The sequence below is a fragment of the Pseudochaenichthys georgianus genome, chromosome 22 (genome assembly GCF_902827115.2).
Source record: "Pseudochaenichthys georgianus chromosome 22, fPseGeo1.2, whole genome shotgun sequence".
Classification (NCBI taxonomy): Eukaryota; Metazoa; Chordata; class Actinopteri; order Perciformes; family Channichthyidae; genus Pseudochaenichthys; species Pseudochaenichthys georgianus.
Genome location: NC_047524.1, coordinates 30,345,209 through 30,370,554, shown reverse-complemented (window position 1 = coordinate 30,370,554; position 25,346 = coordinate 30,345,209). Strand labels below are relative to the sequence as shown.

The 25,346-nt window shown below is 42.7% G+C and overlaps 1 protein-coding gene across 8 annotated transcripts in view; it reads left to right on the top strand.

Annotated features, from left to right (window-relative positions):
* LOC117467646 (apoptosis-stimulating of p53 protein 1-like) overlaps positions 1–25,346 on the top strand; it is a 132,600-nt gene that overhangs the window by 54,068 nt on the left and 53,186 nt on the right. For 7 of the 8 annotated variants that reach the window (XM_034111423.2, XM_034111421.2, XM_034111426.2 and 4 more), the window contains one exon: positions 2,018–2,082. In XM_034111423.2, the coding sequence (XP_033967314.1) occupies positions 2,018–2,082 (65 nt within the window). Of the gene's footprint in view, positions 1–2,017; positions 2,083–23,065; positions 23,321–25,346 lie in introns of those variants that run through there. The other variant, XM_034111427.2, reaches the window with a different exon arrangement.

Sequence of the window (25,346 nt, the reverse complement as noted above, 5' to 3'; positions counted from 1 at the left end):
TCTTACGTAAAGTTAGGGATGTCCCGATCACCTTTTTTTGCTCCCGATCCGATTCCGATCATTTGATATTGACAATCTGCCGATACCGATTTTTCCCGATCCGATCTTTATGCAATGCATTAAGAGAGAAAAAAGGTAACAGATAACGGCTGGTCATCCAACGCGATGAATTCAGCTATCTTGGCTGTTATTGTGTTGTCTCTGTTCTGGGGCAGTTTCTCTTTCCTTTTGAAAGTCTCTGAAAGTGTCGGTTGTTTCAGTGCCGTTACCTGAGTGGCCGCTGTGTACTCGCCGTGTTGTTGTTGGTGTTTGTTTCTCAGGTGGCGTATTAGATTGGTCGTGTTGAACGTAGCTCTGTTCTTTCCACCACACGGAACCTCTGCCTTGCAAACATTGCATCTGGCTGTTACACTGCCTTCGCTTTCAATTTTATAATACTTCCAAACTCCTGACATTTTCTCTGTCCCGACTCCCGAGTCACCAGCTGAACGTAGCCTCTCGTTAGCTTGCTGCGACTATTAGACACTGCACCCACTCTGTTGCCAGCTTTGAGAGGAATAAGCAACCAGGTCTGAAAACAAGCCCAAAGAAAGCAACACATACATGATGTTGTGTAATTTTAAACCAAAACTAAGTCCTCAGGATGACTTTAAGACGTGAACATGGTCATTTTTGTTTTGTAACATTAAATAAAATAATACAAATATTTTATAAATTAAAATAATAATTCCCGATCCCCGATTTTTTTCTCCAGATTCCGATCTTTTGAAAACCACGTGATCGGCTCCGATCCCCGATCACGTGATCGGATCGGGACATCTCTACTTAAAGTACTAGTAGTATTACAAGTAAAAGTCCCAGTGGAGTAAAAAGTAAGATATTTGCCTGAAATGTGGCGGAATAGAAGTATAAAGTAGCTTTAAATGGATATACTCAGTACAGTACAGTACAAATATTTAAAAAAAAGTAATTAAGTACAATATTTGAGTAAATGTACTGAGTTACTTTCCACTATTGAAGTTCACTACGGCATTTCATTTCTTAGATATGCCTTCTCAATTGGGAATTCATTTAGTTGGGATGTTCTGCTTACATTCACTTTATAGCGAAGGTGACTTATGGTTTAGGGCTAGAGTCACGGGTTAGGGTTCCTTGTCTGCTCATTAAGTCCAATTAATGCCAATCATTCAGAAATAATCTAAACTAAGATGTTGTCTTGATTGACTTACTTTCATATTTGAACAAATTGACACGACTAGTGATAAGTTATCCAGGTCCACCACGACTGATTTCGCTGTATCTCTACCAGTTTCAATCAATTACTCTTGGTTATTAGCGTGCTATTTTAACTGTCCTGTTTAATAGCTTCCTTTTTTTAAATCAACTGTAATTAAATAACTGCTCAATGTAATGTAAATAGTGTTTACAGTTCTGTATTGCTTTATAGTCCTTTATCAGCTGCAGTGAGCTCTGCTCTGGCTGCTCTATTAACTGGAGGTGAAGCTTGGAGCCGGCTGGGATTAGCCCAGATTGAGCCTGTCTGGTTTTAGTAGAATTAAGAGAATGGGGCTATTTATAGATTATACACAGAGAGAAAGGCAGAGCAATACGATTAGGGACATTCTGCTTTAGTTCTCACACTATTCAATGTTTTGTTTTTATTGTTATCCAATGGCAGTTTCTCTAGGAGGCTTTTGATCTCCTGTCAGACACATACAGCCATGTACAGTATGTACAGTATATAAAGCCTGCGTTAGCTAGTCCTCTGTGTTGTATTGCTGTTACAGCAGGCAAGGGGCCAGCACCATCCTCTGCATCCTTAGTAGGACTAAGAGAGGCTGAATATGAATAAGGACAGTGCTAACAAGGACACATAAACACAGTACCGCCTTCAAACCAGAATACATTGTACAATACTGAGACAAGAACATGATTTATGGGAAGATAACCAAATACATCCTTTTTCTTTTTTACAATATGTCATGCTTACGTTTGTTCATTGCTCATGTGTATGCAGGAAGTCCGCAGCCTTTGGAGCAGAGCTGGGCCCAAGAAGAAGAAGCAGAGAGTGCTGATGACAAGGTAGGTGGACTCACACACACACACACACACACACACACGCACACACACGCACACACGGACACACATGAGAACAATTCAATTTATATTCAAGATACCAAGATATGTCTTAGCCCTCGGAAAAGACTGACTGACAGACTGAAATGTAAGGCCTAGCTCTGACCAAAGGTCTTCCAAAGAACCCTGTAAATAAATGTTTTACACCTTGTTGTATGTATGGATGTCACTATCAAGATATAGCATGTTTGGATAGCATGAGCGAGACTAGCTGTTTCCTCACACATCCCATTAATATAAATGGATGTGTGTGTGTGTGTATTCCTCACATAATTACAGTACAATGTAAGTGTATGTCTCTGTGTGTAGTCTAGCGGATTAGCCCACGGATTAGTGACAGTGATGATTATAGTTCACCACCAGGAACCATGTGAACACACACACGCACGCACTTACGCACGCACGCACACACACACACACACACACACACACACACACGCACACACACACACACACACACACACACACACACACACACACACACGCACACACACACACACACACACACACACACACACACACACGCACACGCACACACACACACACACACACACATACACACACACACACACACACACACACACACACACACACACACACACACACACACACACGCACACACTACCACAAGGTTCTTTAACTACATTTTGATGAAAGCCAGATTATCTTAATGGCAAGGGTCAAACCAATAAACAATATGAATTGGATATTAAAATGTACACATGTAGAGAAACCACACTAACACTGTCCATATATTTGATTTGATTTTCAATCCATCTAAATAGAAAAAACTAATGAGATATTCTCAGAAATGCAATTTTAGTTCTTTACAAAGGCTAAGAAACTTGAAATTCATCAGTAACAAGCCATAGATTGCATTTTATTATGTACATTTTTAAATGTTTATGTTAAGAGAACATCTATTTACAAAAGCATGCAAAAAACTAGCTCTTTTTATCTGCATTTGATCACATTCTCAATCTCCCTTGTGTACCTTTACTAGAATATACCAGCCTGGCTAACTGCCGTAAGCTGACTGGTTTTTGTTTTGCTAGCTTTCTTCAAAACAGTGAATACTTTGGTAAAGAGGGCAGCCGACCTCATGTGAGCAGCCTTTTATTTATTTTCAACCATTGTTGGCTATTTTATTTAACCCCAGACTATACTGCTTTATATGTTGGCTAAGCCTCCGTTAGCCGGTCAACCACCATGTGTATGTGGTGTGTGTGTGTTGGTACATCGTCTGTAACGGCCCGTCCACACAGCGGCGTGCGTTGAAGCTTCCAACGCTTCTGCCCATTCACTTTGAATAGGGTGACGTCACTTTTAGTCGAACTGCATTTTGGGAAGCGATGTGGAGCGTTGCTGGCGTCAAAAGTTGAGCAATGTTCAACTTTTGGCGCCTCGGCAGAAGCGTCAGCCAATGAAATCCCGTTTATGCAAATCTGCCAGTACAAGCGCTAGCCAATCAAACCGCGTGTATGCTGGGAGAGACTACGCAGGTCTTTTCCTCATATTCCAAAAAATGGAGGGAAAATTCATTATAGCGGTAGTGAATCACCCGGTGCTGAATGATCAGTCTCTGTTCACCTACCGGGATAGAAACCGGAGGAGCGAGGCATGGAGGAAGGAGGCAGAGACAGTGGGTGAACTGGTAGGTTTTCGCCTGTTTGGGGATTTTATATCCAGTTTACTTCGTGTTAACATTGCTATTGCTTTGTATGTCGGGGGCGGGAGATTCATGTGATTGGTTGTTGGTCGCGTTGCTCGCAAAAAATCCCCAAGCTGTCAGACACGCCCACCGCCAAGCGTCAACGCACGCCGCTGTGTGGACGCTCCGTTAGCTGTTGTTTGCATCTGGCTTCATCCTTTATCCCTGTCCCCTACACAACAGTGAGTAATATGTTAAATAGAGTAGCTGACCTCACATTGGCAGCTTCTTGTGTGTCACTAATAGCTATGTTCAACCATGTTGCTTATTGTATTTACCCACAGACTATCCTGCTTTGTACATGTTGGCTAAGCCTGCGTTAGCCAGTCACCAGCCATGTGTTTGGCGCGTTTGTGTTGCTATAATTGCCGCTAGCTTACGGAGTTTGTTTTGCGAGCTTTATTTATCCTGTCCTCCCTACAAAACATTGAGTCATATTGTAAAAAGAGCAGCTGACCTCATGCTAGCCGCTTCTTATTTATCACTAACCGCTATTTTCAGCCATGTAAGCTATTGTATTTAACCAATGGCTAGACTGCTCTGTACATGTTGCTAGGCCTCGGTTAGCCACCATGTTGTGTGTGTGTGTGTGTGTGTGTGTGTGTGTGTGTGTGTGTGTGTGTGTGTGTGTGTGTGTGTGTGTGTGTGTGTGTGTGTGTGTGTGTGTGTGTGTGTGTGTGTGTGTGTGTGTGTGTGTGTGTGTGTGTGTGTGTCTGTGTGCGTACATGTGCGGGTCAGTCAGTAAAGGTAGGATTAGCTTGGTCCCATGACATCAGCAGGCTAAGAGGATTGTTAGCTAGCCAAGCAGCTCCTCCTCCTCCTCCCTCTCTTCTTCCTCTCACCTCTTGTGCTCCTTCGTAGTCGTCTTGAGGTCTTTCTTCCTTCGCTACCTTTAAACATTTGCTTTTATAACAAAAAACTAAGAGTTTGAGACAACACAGGAGTGTGGGGGTGAGTTTTTGATTTGATTTTGTTTCATTATGAGATGTGTGTGCGTTCGTTTTACACTTTCTCCCACCTTACGCTTGTTTGCCTCACATCAGATAGTCATACATAATAGAACAATTGAAAAACTTGAACTTGGAGTGAATGTAGAGGTGACTTTAAAATGTGTTGTTGTGTGCATGCTCTATCTTCAATTCCCTTGTAGGCCTATCCCTTTTATATATTTTTAAAGTTCTTATTTTCTTCACCATCCAAACTATTCTCACACACACACACACACACACACACACACACACACACACACACACACACACGCACGCACGCACGCACGCACGCACGCACACACACGCGCACACACACACACACACACACACACACACACACACACACACACACACACACACACACACACACACACACACACACACACACACACACACCGGTCATACACGGTGGCAGTCAAACAGCTTGTCTGTGTGTCAGGGCGGTGCTGCTGGCAGTGTGTTACTATGTCTCTGTTAGTGTCACACAAGCAGAGCATGGTGTGTGTTGATGTTAGCGTGGTTAAACTGGGTGTTTTGTGAAGGGAAGGTAAGGCGTGTTTTGGCCTTAACTGTTATTTCATCTGTGTGTGTTTGTGTGTGTTTCAAAGATGCATGGACCAAGTTAGGGTGTGACTCCTAGCTCTGTATAATCATATCCACAAGCTTTCACTTACTCTCGCACACTCACAAACCCACACACACCCACCAGATGCTGTCGTCCCACAGGATGATGTAAACATGATGGTGCTGACAGATGTCAGTGTGTGACTGAGAATAAGATGTATTTGTGCAGCAGATTTAGATTTGTTATTATCTCATTTCAACACTAGTGTCTTACTCATTGCAGCAAAGCGTATTTCAAATAATACTTAAACAGACAGTGTTTGTGTCATACTTATATTCAGGAAAGTAGCAGTGATTTCCACACTACTCAGGTAGAGACTGAGTTGTTGTTGTTGTTGTTGTTGTTGTGACTGCAGAAATTGTGAGAAAGTAAAGCAAATCGTTCATATATACAATCATTAACTTCAATATGATCCAGAACGAGGTTGATATTGTTATGTGTAAACTAGTGTTTTAAGCTTGACTAAGGTACACAAAACAACAGTGTATCGAGAAAAGGAAAAGGCAACAGCGTCCAATGGAAACGCATACACTTCTATTTGGCGGAAGAGATGAAATTAAGCAGATTTCAAAATTCTCCTCATCGCTCCATACAGACCTGATGTTACCTTCCTCACATGAATACATGATACAAACTGAAATATTTCCATCCAGGTGTTTACATCGCTTTTTCACCACTCTTCTGAATAGTTCAACTTGTTGCGCTGCTTTCTTCTCCTGCAATGGTATAGGGTTTTTTGGACTGAAGGATTGGCACCAGTGACTGCTTATCTCCATGAACCAACTCCTAATCATTTCATATCAGCAGTAGAGGAAAAACAAGCATTCATACGTATTTTCACGTGCCAATGTTTTTTCAAATGAGGTTCACATTTGTGATACGTTTGGATGGAAAGCTTGCTTGTGTAACGCATATAAAATATAAGGCTACTAGACCACTTTATGTCATTTAGATGTATGAATACATGTTGTTTCTGAACGGAGCACTCTAGAATGTACACCCAGGGTAATGTGGCGCGAATCACTCCGCCTCTCTCTCTTCCTGAAGAAGCAGAGACATATGTCGAGCAGCTCCTAGTGTAGTGTGCATAATAGTATTTAAAAAGTGTTATTTGTACTCTCAACTATATTAGTTAACAAACTCTGACCTGCAAGAACCACTGTGTGAACCCGAACTAGAAGACGACAGCCTGTGTCGTCTTCTAAGTGTAGAAACTCCGGTTGGTTTTTTATTGATGTCAGCCAGCCAGATCCAATCTGACTTGGGATTGATGGCGAGCCAAGCCCAGTGAATCTGTGAGCGGTTGTTGGAAGCGGTGTGGCCTACCGTTGGACCTGCCTACAGAGATGTGAAGAATTGATTTGAAGAATCCTGCTGAATTCACACTGATCTGATCCAGATAAGAACCAGTACACTATTAGCTCTACCCGGGTAGAAGAACCATAGCAGTACACACACACACACACACACACACACACACACACACACACACACACACACACACACACACACACACACACACACACACACACACACACACACACACACACACACACACACACACACACACACACACACACACACACACACACACACACACACACACACACACACACACACACACACACACACACACACACACACACACACACACACACACACACACACACACAGATCTGATTTGAATTATCTTGATCAAAGGCAAGAAACTCTAGTCTTTCTATTTGTGTGGTAAAGAGCTCTATTTTTTATTTTCATTCCTTTTCATATTGTTGGCACAATTTAATGTACATGTTGTTGAACATTCACGGCATACCACTTTACGAACCTAGTTAGTGCCTCTGTTCTTGGTATGATATAGGACTAGAGGTGCTACACTTGTTTTTCTAAATTCTCTGAAGTTGTAGAGGCAAAAAAGCAGGAATTTTTTATTTCAAACATGCTCACATTAAGCCTGCATAAAATGCTAACGTTATCCACGTGCAGGGGACTGTAGTGCACATTTATGGTCTGGCACTATTAACAGTCTTGGCCTGGGACCCACTATGGGTTGATTCTTCACAACCTTCGGAGATAAATATGTAATCTTTGTTAGCATTATGACTGCCAATTACTGCCATTTCTCAATATAATTCTATCTGCCATGTAGCTAGCTAGAACTGAGAAATTCTTAAAAGAAAGGTTGACAATGTGATGAGTGCCACATACATAAAGTATTTACCTTGGACATGTACTATGTTGTGTTAATCATACTAACACGTTAAATATGAATCGAATACTATGTTAATACTAGAGAATGCAATTCCTGAAGAAATTGCTAGTGGGAATGCTTTATGCTGAAAAGCTGATGCTAAACTGCTACGGTGAAATGTAATGTGTAAGAAGAAACTAAATAATTTAGATTGAAATGATACATGAACACAGGGGGCTTGAATGTGTGATGAGAGAAGAAAATAAAGTAAAAAGGCTTGGAAAAGCAGCAGAATATTTGAACCGCAAACTTCTGAACTAAGTTGATGGCGAATGATCTGTTGCCATGGCAACGGCATTTGATGCTTAAATGCGTTGATCGCTGCATCGTTACCAAACCTGTGAAGTCTTGGGCTGTTTGGAGTATTTTCACTGAAGCTATGAGAAAACCATGCTTCAAGGCGAGCATTTTGTTGCCATGGTAACGGCATTTGAAGAAATCTCAAAACTGTCCCATAGATGTCTTCACGGCTGGACTGTTAGCACAAATGTGAAGTTTGAGCACTTTTTGAACATTTTCATAGGCGTTATAACGACATCATGTTTTATAGCGAGGGATGTGTTTCCATGGAAACGGCATATGGTGAGATCTCAGATTTGGCGTAGAGCTCTTGAGGCATGGACCGGTGATATACAAGTGAAGATTGGGGGACGATTGGACCGTGTCCATTGGACTTACAGCCTCATCGTGTTTCATGGCGAGTGGTCTGTCGCCATGGCAACAGCATTTGATGACACCCCATACTACGCTTAGATGCGTTGATGGCTGCATCGTTACCAAACCTGTGAAGTTCTGGGCTGTTTGGAGTATTTTCACTGAAGTTATGAGAAAACCGTGTTTCAAGGCGAGCATTGTGTTGCCATGACAACGGCATTTGAAGAAATCTCAAAACTGTCCCGTAGATGTCTTCACAGCTGGACTGTTGAAGTCTGCTGCATGTCAGTTGGAGTGATGACATCATCGTGTTCCATTACACAGGTGTTTATAGTTGAGCTAACGAGCTCTGTAGAGATCATAGGTTTCCATTGTTCTGAATGAGAGACAAACCTCTTACATGTGAACGTTTTGTGGAAGAACCGTAATAGATATCTGTGAAATTTCAAAACGTGAAGCATGTCAAGGAAGTTGAGTATCTGAAGTGTAATTGTTGTGTAGTTTCGGGTTAATAATGTGGCCTTTTTGGCAGTTTAACTAAAGGTGTACAATGGGCTTCAATGGAGGAATTTTGAACGTTTTTGTCACTTCATGCCCTCAAGAGGCATTTTGTTGAATTATTTTTTGCTTAATTATTTGTCATTTTTCAAGCTACGAGATGTTTTCCTACGTTTATCATGAACAATTATGTCCCAGGAATGTAGGGTTTGGGAATTATGGCAGTTTTAAAAAAATATATGAAGGCAAATTTCAAGATTTCTTACCCTCTAGCTGTGACATCACGCACTCTAGTTAACGTTAAAATGTGAAGAAAACCACTCAAACAAGGTCTGAACAAATGTTAATATCTCTAATAGTAAGAATCAGATTTAAAAGTTGTTTTACACGAATAATGTCAGAAATATTTGTAACATTTGAAAGTTGGAATGAGGTTTCTGAGTGAAAGTATGAATGAACAGTTATCAGTTGAAGTCACATGAAGATTTGTTGAAGTCTGAAGATTTCCTCCATTGACTTCAATGTTAAAAATGTGATGTATTATGGGATGTATCTCTGGAATTATGACAGTTATGAATGAGAAAAGTAAGAGCCATTGATTCGCGACCGAGCTGAACGTTTTGATGTTTGAACGGAGTTTCTGCGATGTTCAATGCGGTAGGAGTAGAGGGCCAAAATACCGGCAGAATAATAATAATAATAAAAATGTGTCCGTAGAAGAACAGCATTCCCACTCAATTATACCTGCTAAGAGCGTGACATTAGCATTTTTCTAATTACTTCATCAAACCTGCTAAACTATCTTCAAGATTACCTTTTTCATTTGAAGAAAACACACAAATTAAGGGGAGGTGACGTCGTTTTTGAATGCCTTGATGTATTTTTCCTATATAATATGGAGAACTTTAAATAACATGCCACTTACTGGCCAACACAGTGGAGAGGAGCTGTGTTTTCCTCTGGTGTGTGTGGGCTGGCTCCTCTCCCATCACTCCCTCCTTCCCCTCCCAAGACAGCGTCATACAAACCTCACCCCAGAACGACCACACACACTGTCACACATTTACAGTACACACACACACACACACACACACACACACACACACACACACACACACACACACACACACACACACACACACACACACACACACACACACACACACACACACACACACACACACACACACACACACTGTGTGTAACTGTTGCCCATCCAGCTTTGTGTGAGGGCACCGCTCAGGGATATATTAAGAAGTGGGGGTGTGTCTTTGAGTGTGTGTTTATGTGCTCTTGACACAACACTCATGTCAGGAGTTGTGTTGATACAGATTAAGATGAATATTTCCACTGTATGTCATCCCTACAAAAGCCTCGCCGGTTATGTGATGGTCTGGGTTCAGGGACGTCGGCTGACTTGAATCCCTAGAGGTGACGAATGTTCACTTTGCTGATGCTGTTAGAGGTTTGATTACTATATAATAAGACTGGACAAAATATCAATATCCTATCGGTATCCTGATATGAGACTAGAGATTATTTCAGTCTTTGCAAATTGCAATATCGTTATTCAAATGCACTGTTCAGGACACGGCAGGGGTCAGAGAAAATGTTATAATGTTATTATGGCAGGCTGATTCCAAGAGTTTCTCAAAGGGTTGACCTACATTCTTTGAGCACATTGTATTTGGTGGAGCAGTTTGGACCTTACAGTGGTGGATATACACATGTACAATGTATCACAATACTGTACAACACTCATAATCAAAGATGTGAAAAACAAAGGGCAGGGAAGAAAATCAATTCTTTGTTTTGTCTATATATTACACGCTACATGACATTTCATTAGCTGACGCTTTTATCCAGAGCGACTTCACAAGTGCTTTGAACCATAACGATACAAACTCAATAAGCAAGAATCCTGTTGGCATAATTGCTTTCAATTATCCAAACCATAAGTGCTACTGCTTTTTCAGTCTGCATGGAAGTTGTGTAGACTTTATGCTGTCCTGATATCAATAGAGAGCTTGTTCCACCATTTTGGAGCCAGGTTACCAAACAGGTGTGTTTTTGTTGAGGGGTACCACGGTCTCCCCCGTCTCGCGGACTTGTATCTGTGAGATGAAGTTAACAGTAACATTTAGTCACTTGTTAGCAACCGTTGTTTTATGACACATACATACGGTGGCCGGCAGGTGCCAACGCGGAACAACGGCCAAAAACGCATACATTAGCAAGAAACAGCTGCAAATCCTGAAATGAAAAACAAACAAATCCTGAAAACAAATGCAACCAAAAAACGCTGCATTTACAGAAATGATGCAAACTAAATACAACACACAAACCCCGAAAGAAAACGCAGCAAAAAAACGCAGCAAATACCAACACGACGTCACAGCAGGCGTAACAACAGCCGGTGTTTCTCGTGAGTGTTTTCCCCGGGAAACAAACACAATACACACAAACGCAAAAATACACAAACACACACGTATATACACACACACACACACACACTCGCGAGCTTCCCCCAGACCAGTAATCCAAACGGAAATATCTTCCCTCCGTACTATTTTGATCATTTGCTAATAACCAATCAGATCGATTCAGAGAAGAGGACACTTTTCTCAAAACGATGACTCTGTGACAGTCATTATATAATGTGACATATTTTGCTTAATATTTGGAGAACAAAAACAATCCCGATATCATTAGAAAGCTAGGAATCTCCTCTTTCCAACAGTGTACAACTCAAAATGTGTCTTCGGGTCAATGTGACTGATTTCGATAGAACAGGTCACTTTGCATTAGGTAAAATAAAGCAGGCAGACATAACAGGAAGAATATGTACATTTTAACCCAATCAAATAGGACATTGTCACACCATTCAAATGTATCCATGTAAATTACAACCAATAAAAAAGCTTAGATTTGTTTATGTGTTACGCTGTTTACTTTATGTGTTGCGTGTTCTGTGTGTCAGCCGTTAACCAGATAGAAAGAATATACACTTGCAAACATGTCAGAAGAACCAGCGCAGAAGAAAACTAAATACAGTCAATCTAAACTTAAATGTAACAACTGGAAGGTCACATCCCTGACATCCACACCTCCGGAGCCTGGACCTTCGTCAGCGCAGCCAGATGAACCCAAAAGCAGCAGCTCTGCGGCCGCAGAAACGGTCAAAACCACCTCCGCCACCGCCGTCGTTGAACCGAAACCGGCTGGTTCCGACTGCATGGAGGTTTGTTGTCGGGACATTGAGACGGGTAAAGCTGTACAGCTAACTGTCGAAAAAAAGGAGACGGCTAGATTATTTGGACAAAGAAAAGGTCGTCCCAAAGCTCGCTGCTGTGTTTACTCCCTCCACCTGACAGGAGGAGCCTCGTGTGTCACTCCACGGAGTTCACTCCGTCACGGAGGGGTAGGGTGTAGGGCGTGGTTTGGGATTGGGCCATACACACGCACTTTTTTGCCCCCCCCCACTTCTAAAATGAATCCGGCGCGCCTGGTGTGGTGTGTATCTTTATTTGTACATTTGTTTGTTTGTATAGCCTCCAGTCACAGTGGGTAACATTTCCAGGAAGCAGAACAATTATGCTTTCATACATTTCCAAATGACACCCACCACATCTGACATCTTAGTGAAGACGGTACAAAAAACACCCACAAATATTTTTCAAAGGTCAGATATTGTATGAGTATGACAAAAGTGCTGTTGTCAGTTTAGAAGCCAATGTATTGAAAAAAAAACAGGAAGAGGATCGACATCCTTTTGTAAATATGACTGTCATGCATATATTATGTATTTGAAAGTAATTATTCAACTGTCTTCTCACTGCAGCAACTACACATGTGTATGCACTTATTATTATTGATAGCCAGTCTGAGCCAGAAGATAAAATGGAGCAAAGGTATTAATTGTTACTATTACCACTTAATTGTTCTATACATCTTATTACTAGCTTCATCATTTAATATTACAATACATCACTTAGTCTTTCCCAGCACAGAACACCTGACTGCGGCACACATTGCAAAAATAACAAATACATCTTGCAGCAGGTTCAATATGAATAGAGCCAGTGTGTGGGATGGAGCAATCCGCGGCTTCAAAGGTGCCTCGTTCGACCCCTCTCATGAGATGTCAGTTAAGTTCACTGATGATGAGGGACACACTGAGGATGGAGGGGACACTGGTGGTCCGTGAGTTCCTGACCCTCCTAATGGAACGCCTGAGGATGAAGGAAACATCACGTCAGCAACTGTTTGTGCCGCATGGCGATGTGACTTCCCAGCCGCTCACCGTCTCACAATCTCTATAACGATAGAACTAATACACAATTATGAATGTATAATATAAGCTGTTTTGTGTATTTAATCATGCATTGGTCTACAATTGAATGATGGCTTCTACATATTTCTCATAAACAGACAATACAAAAGTATGTCCTTCATGCTGATAACTAGTGTATGCATCTGCAATTACTATTCTAAACAGAGTAGTGTTGAATCCTTATTTCTTGCATTTGAAACAGATACAATACAAAAAAAAGTGAACTTGCTGTCGTGTTCAACTTCTGCCAAAAACATGTTTGCCACAGAGCACTTGAACTGTCCCCAGATGTTGGCCACAGCAAGGACAACACATGGCAGCCTGAAAAAACATACATTGATGTAGTGAATCCATTTAATCAAGTCAATGAAAAACACATAGTCTAAAGTGGTTAGCTAAATAAATAGAAAGATACATCATGTTCACCGTTGAATCTGTGTTCTCTCTCTCTCTCCTTGAATGTCTTCTCTATTTGTTCTTGAGCATGTCTAATGCACACTACTCTCCAGTCATTACTTTGTCCCTCTTCACATTTTGTCACTTCTCTTTCTCTCTCTATTCAATTCAATAGCTTTATTAGCAGGACCATAGTTACAGGCAATTGCTAAAGCTCTGTATAGTTGCAACATCTACACAAATACATACATATAAACAAACTGGACACCCCGCATAAAGCTTAGCAGACTCTTCACGCTAACGAAGGATCACTTCTCGTTCGGCAGGGCTACTTTGTAAATGTAATCAGTTACTGAATACAGAATACATGCTCTGAAAGTAATCAGAATACAGTTACAGTTACGTGTCTTAAAAAACGTATTCAGATTACTTTTAGAATACTTTCTTTTTCCATAACAGATGGGTATGTTTTGGGGAACAGGAGACACTTGTTTTATTGTTTTAATGGCTTATCAACAACTCAAACACAACATCTTGGTGTCATTCTGGACAGCTCTCTCATCTGCACCCCACAGAAAAAACATCACCCGGACTGCATTCTTTGTACTGTCTTAAAACCTTTCTATGAATATGTTATGAATTGTAAGGTGTCCTTGGGTGCTTTGAAAGGCGCCCCTAAATAGAATGAATTATCATTATTATGTATTATCTGAAATGATGTAATAACTTGTTCCAGTCACTTGCCATGCATTCAGCAGCAGCAGGCCATTCACTTTGATTTGATCCCGTTATGAAATGTCATCATTTCGACAATAAAGAAATGCTACATAAACGTAAAAGAGATCTCTCTCTCTCTCATCTGCGTGCGGGGGCGGGGCCTCACAGACACGCTGCATCTCTCTGGCTCACAGACATGCTGCAGCGCTATGCAGTGTGCACACCAGTGGTGGCGCTAGGGGGTGGCTACTTGGGCTCAAGCCCCGGATGTTTTCTTAAAAAAAAATGTTTTAAAAAGATTTTTTTTTGTTGAAAATGTCTCGGGAGTAATGTGCAGTACCGGAGTCCACCAGAGAGGCAGCCGCTGCGGGACATTAGCCTGCGTACGGCGTAGCCTTCCCTGCACTGAAGAAGAAGTGATCCTTCCTAGTGCCTGACGAGTTTTAAGCTAATAGCCTATAAAGTTATGGATATTAGAAAGTTATTTTCATCGAAGCAGGCGCCACAAGCTGCAGCAGCAGCAGTATCAGCAGCTGACAACAATGTCATCACCAGCAGTGTCCCGCAGCTCCTGCCTCTCTGTTGGACTCTGTCGCAGCGGGGCTACTGCTGTGGTGCGGAGCGCACAAAACACAACTCTTCACAACGAAGGATCACTTCTTCTTCAAGGCAGGGAAGGTTTCGCAGTACGCAGTCTACTGTCCCGCAGCTGCTGCCTCTCTGTTGGACTCCGGTACTGCACACAGTGGTTACTGCTCCGCCAACGCCACAGTCACCCCGTCGTGCGGGCCGGATGAGAATGTCTGACGGGCCGCCAGTTAGTGGTCACTGCCCTATATAAACGTTACATTCATAATCAAATGAGACAATCTGCAAGAGAATTATCTATATTTTGTTATTCTTAATGCTTGTCATTCACACGTTGAGAAAAGACGGACTCCACGGCCCGGACCTAACGGACACGCAGTAGGCTAGCTCCGGGACGCCGGCTGAAGCTAGCCCCCTGTGGCTCCGTTAGCTCCGGCGGCCACCACTGGGATAATTGGGTCCCCTATTAACATTTGCTCCCGTTTAGCATTATGGGCGTCATAGCCATAGACTATAAAAGTCTTACCCAAGGCTGAATCAGAAACTAAAATGTATATGTATGCATAAAGGGTTACGTCCTTAGCTGGCTAATAAGTAACAAGCTAAGCTACCAAGCACACAAACACCTGCGAACGGGTTAACATGTATAATATTATCATTTTAGACTTCTTGGAAGTTCTGTTAGTACATTCAAGCGCACAGCACGACATCTTAATTCTCTGGTATTTGTAACAATATTCCCTAAAAGGCACAATCACCACGAACACGGCTAAAGCTAAAGGGTCAAGTACAGTACTATGACTACCTAACGTTGTAGCCTCTATGGTTGTAGCCTAGCAGAGTGGACAAGTTGCTGTTAGCTGACAGTGAGGCACGTACGTGTCCATCAACGTGACCACGCCCTAATTAATGCAAACACTTTAAGACCTAATATAAATAAAAGGGTCGTGTTAGAAAACAATTCACTCACAGATCCATAATCATGAAGGTGGAATCTAACTATATCGATAACAATATTTATTGCATCCATGGATAGAAACATGTTTTTTTCTGCTGTAAAGTTGGGCATTTTAACATGGGGGTCTATGGAAATTGCTCCTTTCTGCACCCAGTCCCTAGCGGCCCATGTATGAACTGCAGTGTGTGGCACTTCCGTATTGGCGTCCCGGCTGTTCCCCAGAGTTTGCCGCTTGGTTTTGGGCCGTTGTTCCGCGTTTGCACCTGCCGGCCACTGTACATCGAAGCTCCAGACATTCACCAGTGGGGTATTTAATTACGTTGTTTATGTCATAGAACAAAACGTTAAAAACTCTTCAGCCGAGTCCAACTCGCAGTGAGTAGCAAGCTGACTGTCTGATGCAGAGTTGTAGGGAAGTCCCTGTTTGGATGGAAACTGGGCTGCATTACGTTTCACCAGCACTTGAGTTTACTGAGTATTCCCTAACTCCATCTGGCCGTCCTGTTTGTGTTCCTAAATCCGTCTCAGGGTCTTCACCTCTGCTGTAGATGGACGTGCTGTCAGTAGTAGGGTTCAAAGATATGACCTTTCCGTAACATGCTGATCTCTAACCAGCGGCCCACCCTGCTGCTCAAACGCTGTGGTTCTGATAACACAGTGTTCCTCTCTCGGTCGGGCCCACGCTGCAGGAATGTCTGCAGGCTGTTATTGCAGATCAGGAGGATTATTTTTACTGAAGGCGTGCAGCAGATGGGAAAGGGATGGGTTTCATCACCAGTGGGATGCATGGTCAGAACAACGTGTCTTGGTTTGCATGTGTGTGACTGTGCTCTAAGAACACACACACTGTGGAAACTGATACTCACACAGAGAAAGTACATGTTCCCCATGTGCTTCAGAGTATACACATGAACGTATGTGAAGCTGCTGCAACATGACATGGTTTGGTGACCGGTGAATTATTGTTCTGAATGATTGCTTGTTAGTGCATGACTTTTTTAGTTCTGTTATTGCAGCAAAAAGCCTTGGACAGTTTGAAACTCTTTGTGCACCAATACAGTAGAAGCAGTGGCATAACTATCGCCGGTGCAGCCGGTGCAACGCTCCGGGGCCCAGAGCCGGCAAGGGGCCCATGCAACAACAAAATAAATAAATAAAATGTTTATATATATATTTTAAATATTTTTTTAAATATTTTTTTTTGGGGCCCCAATGGCATTGACCGGTTCACGCAGTCTTCAAAGTAACCAAGCAACCTAAATTAATTTGTAATTTGTCTGTCCACTGACCTTGCTCCCTTTCATGTCATGTGATACATTGCATGGTGAGTGAACCGTTTAATCAACCTGTACTGTGCTGTAGCTAGCAGCAGCAAGTTCGGCAGCATTATACAAAATGTAATAGCTTGCATTTATAATGTACAGCAAACCAAAGCACAAGAGCGGCGCTCAAAAGGGGCTGGATGTGGCCGTGCCTGGCGGTGGTCCAACAGTTCCCCCAAGGGCCCCAACCGATAGGGGACTCTATGGCGCTATTGAGACCCCCGACGCCAAGATCAAAAGCTATATTATAGCAACCGGTCCATGTAGGCCTGCCGGCCCATCCCCCAGAGACACACATCAAGGAAACAGGTGTAATCCTCTTCTTAGTTCGCTGTGCCGTGGTCAGGCTGTGGTGGTCTGAGGCCAGCGCAGGCTGCTGTTGATAGCCTACATGTGGCGCTTCTGAGCGGTTGTGTATGTCCGTGCGTTTGTGAGCGCATCAGCGTGCGCTTATGTTTGGGGCGATGGGGGGGGGGGGGGGGGGGGGGTCTTTTAAAACTATTTTAAAGACATTCCTGTTTGGTCAGGCGTTTGGGTAACCGGTGTGCTTGATCTTATTCCATTTAATACTATGTTTTTATTTGTGTTTGTTTTAAATTTCACTTTTTTTTTATTGTGTTTTTATTGTGTCTTAAATTATGCTCTGGTGCTTTTGTGACTTCTTAACATGTGGGTTCATTGATCATTGTACGCCTCCTATATGGATGTCTTATTGTTTTGTCAAGCACTACACATAGTAACCCAGTGTAGGCGAACCACAGAAAAACAAGACAGCCGTTAGCTGTTAGCACTCAAGCTCACAGCTCATCATATCTGTTCAGAAACTAGACGAAAGTTAAACCACAGACTGCCTGTGTCATGGCGAATACAGTCGCTGGTTTATTTATGTCTGTATAGGCCGTTGTTGTGAGTGTGGACGGTCGGAGCATATACTGCGTTAGCTTAGCCGATCTCCATTCAGAAAACACGCATTTTAAAAGGTTTTTCGCCTGCCGTCTGTCTGCAGACTTGTCAAAGCATTAATTCATGGTTTTTACTAACCGGTATCAGTGTGTTGTTACTTCGGCATCATTTTGAAACGTGTATTACAATTAAATCACGGTCAAATATGTTCATCTTGTTGTAGTTGTAGCCGCCTTGCCAGCGATTCTCTCTCTAGTTTAGCATACTCAGCCCGACTCAGCCTGGTTGTTGGCCCGCTAAGAACTTCGATTTTATGGGGCCAGAAAAACTGTGAAATAGTACCCGCTAGCCGGTACCACGCCAAGTGGAAACACAACCAAAAACGGGTCGTGCACGGCACGCTTAAACCGCGCTGTAGTGGAAATGCGCCATAAGATACAGAGAAAAACAGTGGAGTAGACTTTTCTGTGTCACATGACCTGTCCCTGCCACACTGAGAACGTGCAGCTTGAAAGCCTGTAAGCAGCTATACCAGTGTTTCCAGAGCGATCAGAGCCTGGGTCACGTGTCATTAAAAAGGAGCTTTTTGCTTTGGGTTGCAAGTTTTTTTCCCCATTGTATTTGAACAAATGTGAGTTTTATGTAGATTTTCGGGTTCATGATTGTATTTAGTCTCTACTGTGACATGTGTCCATGCTTTGATGTTCAAAAAGCTCTTTATTGTTCTCATACTGCCTGTGCTGCAGCACCTCTTTTCACCCTCTGTCTGAAACCAGAGCCCTGTCTGCACTGATTGGTTAGCTGGCCGGCTCTGTTGTGATTGGTCAACTACTAAGAGATGTCCCGCCCCTTAGCCTATCAAGTACAATGTGTTGGAGGCGAGTGGGGGAGAGACTCCGTCTGGAGGGAACACAGGGATGTATACAAACCCTACACTACAGGAAAGGGAAACACCCAAACAGCATAATAGGGCCTCTTTCATTTTGAACACAGTGGGATGCCAAGTGTAGTACACCATAGCAACACAAAAGAAACGTCAGCGCAGAGTCTTTTTATCGCTGGTCATGTTAAGGCAGCTGCAGAGCCTTCATCTGTGGACCATAACATTTTGCAGCTTTTTTTCTCATGTATTTTTTAAAATGACCTGTAGGATGTATTTATTCATTTCTTCTTTTACGACACACCTGTCATTGCATCCTGTCACTGCATCCTTAAACAAATGAGTTAGACTATTCCCCGGGCTCCAATCACTTCTCTCCCATGATCAGTGGAAAGAATGGCCGTGCCCCCTCCTTATAAAAGCTCTACTTACCACCCACTCTCTGAAGCTCATATTCACGGTAACTGTGTGTGGCTATTATTGCTGACCTTTGTGAGTCAAACTCTTTTTCAACAAGGTCCATTTGCATAGAAAGTGGCAGATGTTACGCATATTACCATATTACCTCATTGAAATACTGTATGTGGAAGTAGCACAGGACACGCTATCTGCTTCGCGGCACAGTTAGGTGTGCAATTCACCCTTTACAGTTTCCGGTTTCTTTTTGTCTTATCTGTGCAGGTTTAGCATCTCCACAGCCACATCATCCTTTATTTTATGCTCCCGTCAGGGCCCTGTTTATCTCCTCCTCCTCTTCTTATTTGTGTTCAGATTGTTGCAGATTAGATTAGTAATGGCATTGTTGTCAATTGCTTACCAAGTGGATCAGACAAAGGGCTGATTTATTGGACATTTAATCAAGGAGAACATTTATATCTGCCACTATCTAGCATTCTTTTCAAATTGAAATTGTGGAACTTGTGAAACGATCTTGTGCTTGAAAGCCTGTAAGCGGCTAAACCAGCACGACCAGAGCCTGGGTCACGTGTCATAAAATAACGTTTTTTGTCCTTTTTATATGAAAATATATTAGTTTTATGGAGATTTGTACGCTTCTATTTGTACTTTGTTTCTCTACTGTGACATGTCTCCATGCTTTCATGTTCAAAAAGCTCTTTATTTTTCAAGCATACTGCCTGTGCTGCAGCACCTCTTTTCACCCTCTGTCTGAAACCAGGTCAGCTGTTTTGATTGGGCAACCGCTAAGAGATGCCCCGCCTCTTATTAATCATGTACAATGTGTTGGAGCGTTAGGCAATAGTAGCGCTAGTGTTACATAGTGATGTCACTTTGGGACTAAAGTAAACAAAGGAGTCCAATGGAGGCGTTTCCGGCAGGGGTGGGGAGAGAAACTCTCTCCGGAGGGAAATTAACTTTTGAGCATGAGAAACCCGCTTCATGCAGCTGTATTCTGATTGGTTGGTCACAAAGTCACTGGTGAACAAGGTCAAAGTTGAACTACTTTCAGGGCGACTGTGGCTGCGAGGGAGTGCGGTCGTCTTTCAACCAGAAGGTTGTGGGTTCGATCCCAGCCCCTGTAGTCAACATGTCGATGTATCCTTGGGCAAGATACTTAACCCTGAGTTGCTCCCGATGGCAGGCCAACGGTGTGTGCATGTGTGTGCATGTGTGTGCATGTGTGTGCATGTTAGGTCCTGGAGTAACACACACTGCTCTGTGTGAATGGGTGAAAGACATGTAGTATGTAAAGCGCTTTGAGGGGTCTTAAAGACTGGATAAAGGGCGATACAGTCCATTTACTCAGTGCTCAAGTGATGCGCGACATTGTTTGGAAAATATATAGCCTTCCTTAAACACATACATAATATATACTTATAACATAATATTCATGTTGTTTATTACCTTTAAAGAGCTTCGCAAGATTATTTAAAAGTCCAGTTAATATCAATGAAAATGTCTCCAAATGTCAACATAATACTTGTGATACCACCTTGGTCAGTGTATTGACCGTGACAAAGAAAAACGCCTTGTGTTTACATTTTGGTTTTTCAATTTTAAAACGAAAATTAAATATCCAGTCGTTTTTTGTTTTTGTATACCCATATGGGAAAAGAAAATCCAATGACAAAACATACACTGACCAACCTTATATTTAAATCTAATATGCATATTACTTTTACAGACCAACACACACAAAGCCCACTTTTCACCCAGAACAGCAGCACTGGCTACAATTCCAGTATGCTTCATCTATCGAGTGCACTTGTGAATGTGTGTGTGTGTGTGTGTGTGTGTGTGTGTGTGTGTGTGTGTGTGTGTGTGTGTGTGTGTGTGTGTGTGTGTGTGTGTGTGTGTGTGTTAGTGTGTGTACGTTTGTGTGTGCTTGTGTGAGTGTGTGTATCTGAGTGAGACAGATGTGTATCTGATTCAGAATGAAAGAATAAATATGTGATGCAGCAGTTCGGTCACATATGTACCAGAGAGTGTGTGTGTGTGTGTGTGTGTGTGTGTGTGTGTGTGTGTGTGTGTGTGTGTGTGTGTGTGTGTGTGTGTGTGTGTGTGTGTGTGTGTGTGTGTGTGTGTGTGTGTGTGTGTGTGTGTGTGTGTGTGTGTGTGTGTGTGTGTGTGTGTGTGTGTGTGTGTGTGTGTGTGTGTGTGTGTGTGTGTGTGTGTGAGTGAGAGAAGGGGATATGACACAGCAGGAGTCAGCTGTATTTCTAACGTGTCCGAGTGTGTGCACATGCATATCGTGTGAATGTGTGTGTCGCTGGTCCCGTCCCATGCTTGCTGCCTCACGGTTAATCTGCCGGCATCAGCGTCATCATTTCCCTCATAACACACATCTGGACCAGGAAGCGGAGGCTGACAGAGAGGAGCTGGTGCCCCATCAGGCTGTGGTGCAGTGATTTCCCTTCTGAGAGAAAGTGGGAGAAAGAAAGAGGGAGGTGTGAGGGGGGGAGAGAAGGGGATGTCGCTGCAGCAAAACGCCAGCTGTAGAAGGATGACAAGGATGGAGAGAAGGAGAGATGAAGGAGTGCAGATAGATAGAGATAGGGATTAAGAAGGGGTGGAGGGGGATACAGAAATAGAGTGGTGCAGTGATGATGTATTTGTGTAAGCCGACCCAGAAGTTAGCATCGCTAACGCTGCATTCACGTGATGCGCGGCAAAGCGACTGCACTGTCGTTGCCATTCTGTTTTTTATGAAAGAGCTCCACATTTTCACTGAGCGCTCCGCTCAAAGTTCAAGTTATTGAAATGTTAACAGCTGACCTTTTAAAGCGCAACCGGTTAGAAGACAGCTGTATTTAGCGGCGCAAGCTAGCAGATTCGGCCAGAGAAACACAACATAACTGGCTGTTTCTTTTCTGCGCCCAACCTTGCGGTGACCGAGGAACCGAGGAACAATCGCTTATCGTGTGAATGCAGCCTAAAGCTCCCTTGAGAAAAAGCAAAGGGATTTTCCCATTTCTTTTGTTTTGGAATGCTGCAGACAAAGAGATCTGTGGCAAACACCCGTTTCATACTTTCATACTTACACGTTATGGTTAGCAGGATAATCTCCGCATATTAACACAGCCGCTAAGCTAAAGGCGGCTATTGCTCGGCACCATCCCGTTTAGTAGTCTCATTTAACCACTTGATAGCGACCACCATTTTGATGACACGTAAACGCTTCAGACATTCACCAGTGGGGTATTTACTGACGTATTTTATGTCGTGGAACAAAACCTCAAAGAAACTCATAAGCTTGTGTTAACCATATTTGATTTCAGGCTGCTAACCAAAAACTAACCATGCTCAAAATAACGAAAATGACATATAAGACGAGGGACACGGAATTGGTCAAATGTAAACCCAATTCTGGGTTTAGGGTCTCCTTCCTGCACCACTCTATCGTTATAGGTGTCGGGAGAGAGGAGGGGTAGTTCCATGGATGGATAGAGGGAAAAAGGAAGTGGATCATCTCTTTATGTACTGGTTTATGCGTGTATACATGTTTGCTCTGTGGTAATTGAATGCAGTGGGCTCTACACGTCATACGAGAACACACCAATGCTGGAGAGAGTTTCTATGAGAGAGGTGAGGTGGGTGGAGGGAGAGAGAGGGAGAGATAGAGGGAGAGAGAGCGAGAGTGCCGTAAATCCCAGCACATCATCGGGCGGACGAGAGGGAAAGTTGGGATAAGGATGGCTCTCATTTCCCCCTCCCTCTGAGCGTCTCCCTGTCAAGCCTCCGGCAGCATTGTGTCCGTCTGAAAGCACAGGTCTGCTGGTTCTCTGCGAGGCTGAGAGGATGGAGTGGAATGAGGTGGATCTGGTACAGGAATTTACTGTTGAAGGACAATGCAGCAAAATTAAAGTGCGCTCCTGCAGGATCACATGGGACAGCCGGCAGGTAAATACAGCGCGCGGGAGGCTGGTGGAAGCTGCGTGCTCATGTCAGCAGCGCCGGGTGCAGCCGTGTAACGTGTGTTCAGAAGATTGCATGACACCCTTCTTAAGTGTCAACTGTTAACTTTTCTGCAGCTGGAGGATGCATGTCCTCATTAGGGAGATTAGGAAGACACATTACTGACACTAATCTTTAGTCCGGACAGCAATCAAGTGGCTGTTTGTTTGAAAGTATGGATATATTGGCTGGCTGTGAAATGTAATTTTCAATGCTCAAAGAATTTAAGGGTTTGTTAGTTAGACATAGAAGCTCTGGTTCAGCAGAGGGTTCTAGAATATTCTTTCAAAGGCCATTAGGATTAAATATGGCAACAAAGTGATTACCAGGATGTGAAATGCAGTCACTAATATTTTGTTAAATAGCTGTGTTTCATAGATTTACATAGTTTAGAGCTATTTTTCCAAACTGTAGTTTCTGTTTTTATTTGTATCCCCCTTTAAAGACAATTTAATAAAATACTATTTTTTTTTTTTTTCACTGTTTGTACTTTGTACCCGTGAAAATAAATGCACAACACATGACTTAAGTAACCGTGAGACAGGACTTAAGAAATCAAGTGACACCAGTCCTGTGTTGCGATATCTATTATTGTTATCTGAACGAACAAAGAACACATTCAGATACTTCGCCTCTGAATTTGAGTAAACTCAGAACAAAGTGTTCAAAGCAATACTTGTAAATTGCTCTCCCAAAATGCATGAGGGCAGGGGGTAATTCAGACTGCATAAACATAGATGCTTTTCAAAGTCAAATTATTCAATGATATGATCCAGGCACATTTGGTTCATTTAACGATTTATATTGATAATTGCCTGCTTATAAAATGTAACAGCAACATAGCCTTTATTTTCTTCCATACAAGTACATTGATTGCACCAAACTGAACTAACGTGTATAAGGAGAGAGGAACACACATGGGCTGCTGTCCGACTGCAACCAAGCAACATAACTTACACGATCAGCGTTTATTGGTCACGATCAGTTGTTTCCGTGAATGGCCAAATGTTGCAAGGAATTGTGGGACAGTAATATCTCATTTCCATTCGTAAAGTATGGTCCAGTGTACCCCAAGCTAAAGGAGATAATATAGGAAAACTCAAGCTCCTTTCCTATCATCAAGAGAATTGGAACAGCTCTTATCATGACTCATAGTTACTTCCGGTTGATTTCACTCCGGTAGGAACCTTCCGGATAAGCAAATAAGACTGTTCAACCGCAGCCATGGACTAAATGAATTAGCTGAAACTTGTTTTTCTCTAGTCATACTGGCACTGCCTGGTCTCCTTTAAGGTGAAACTAGATGCATTAGCAGTAGATTAGTTTGTATCTGCAGACTCATAATGCCCATGGAAGTGAGTATCTGCATGCTGCCACAGGTCAGCAGTCAGCAGTTAGCCACTGATATGTGGCTAACTGACATGTGGCTAACTGATATGTGGCTAACTGACATGTGGCTCCACTGACTGGAAAATCCGTGAACTGTGCAAAATGTTATCGTCTGAATCCTGATGTAGTCTGCATTATGTTTGAAATGCTGCGTGTCTGAATGATGTCTTACAGAATGAAATGAGTAAGCCTGGAGGCGTTGATTCTGTCTATTGCACAATATGGCTATCACTGTCATTAATCACTGATACTGATATTAAGCAAAGCGCTAATTCTGCCAGCGTTAAAGCTCTTCTGGTTGAGGGTAAATGGCCAGTGGGTTGACAGTGACAGGATGGAGTCATAGCAGCAGTGCTAAAGCACGCGGGACCAGCAAAATGTGAGCACGGAGCACGTGGAATGTTTTGAGTGTGCGAAGTGCGCCCCGCCAATTTGTTTCTATGTGTCTGCCACCACAAGAAAGGCTCTTGAGGCCTAGTACATACAGTGGCAATGTCTCAAGTCATTGCCACTGTATGTACTAGGCCTCAAAAGGAGTATTTTGCTAAATCTTGAAGATTTAGCAAAATATATACAGTAAAGA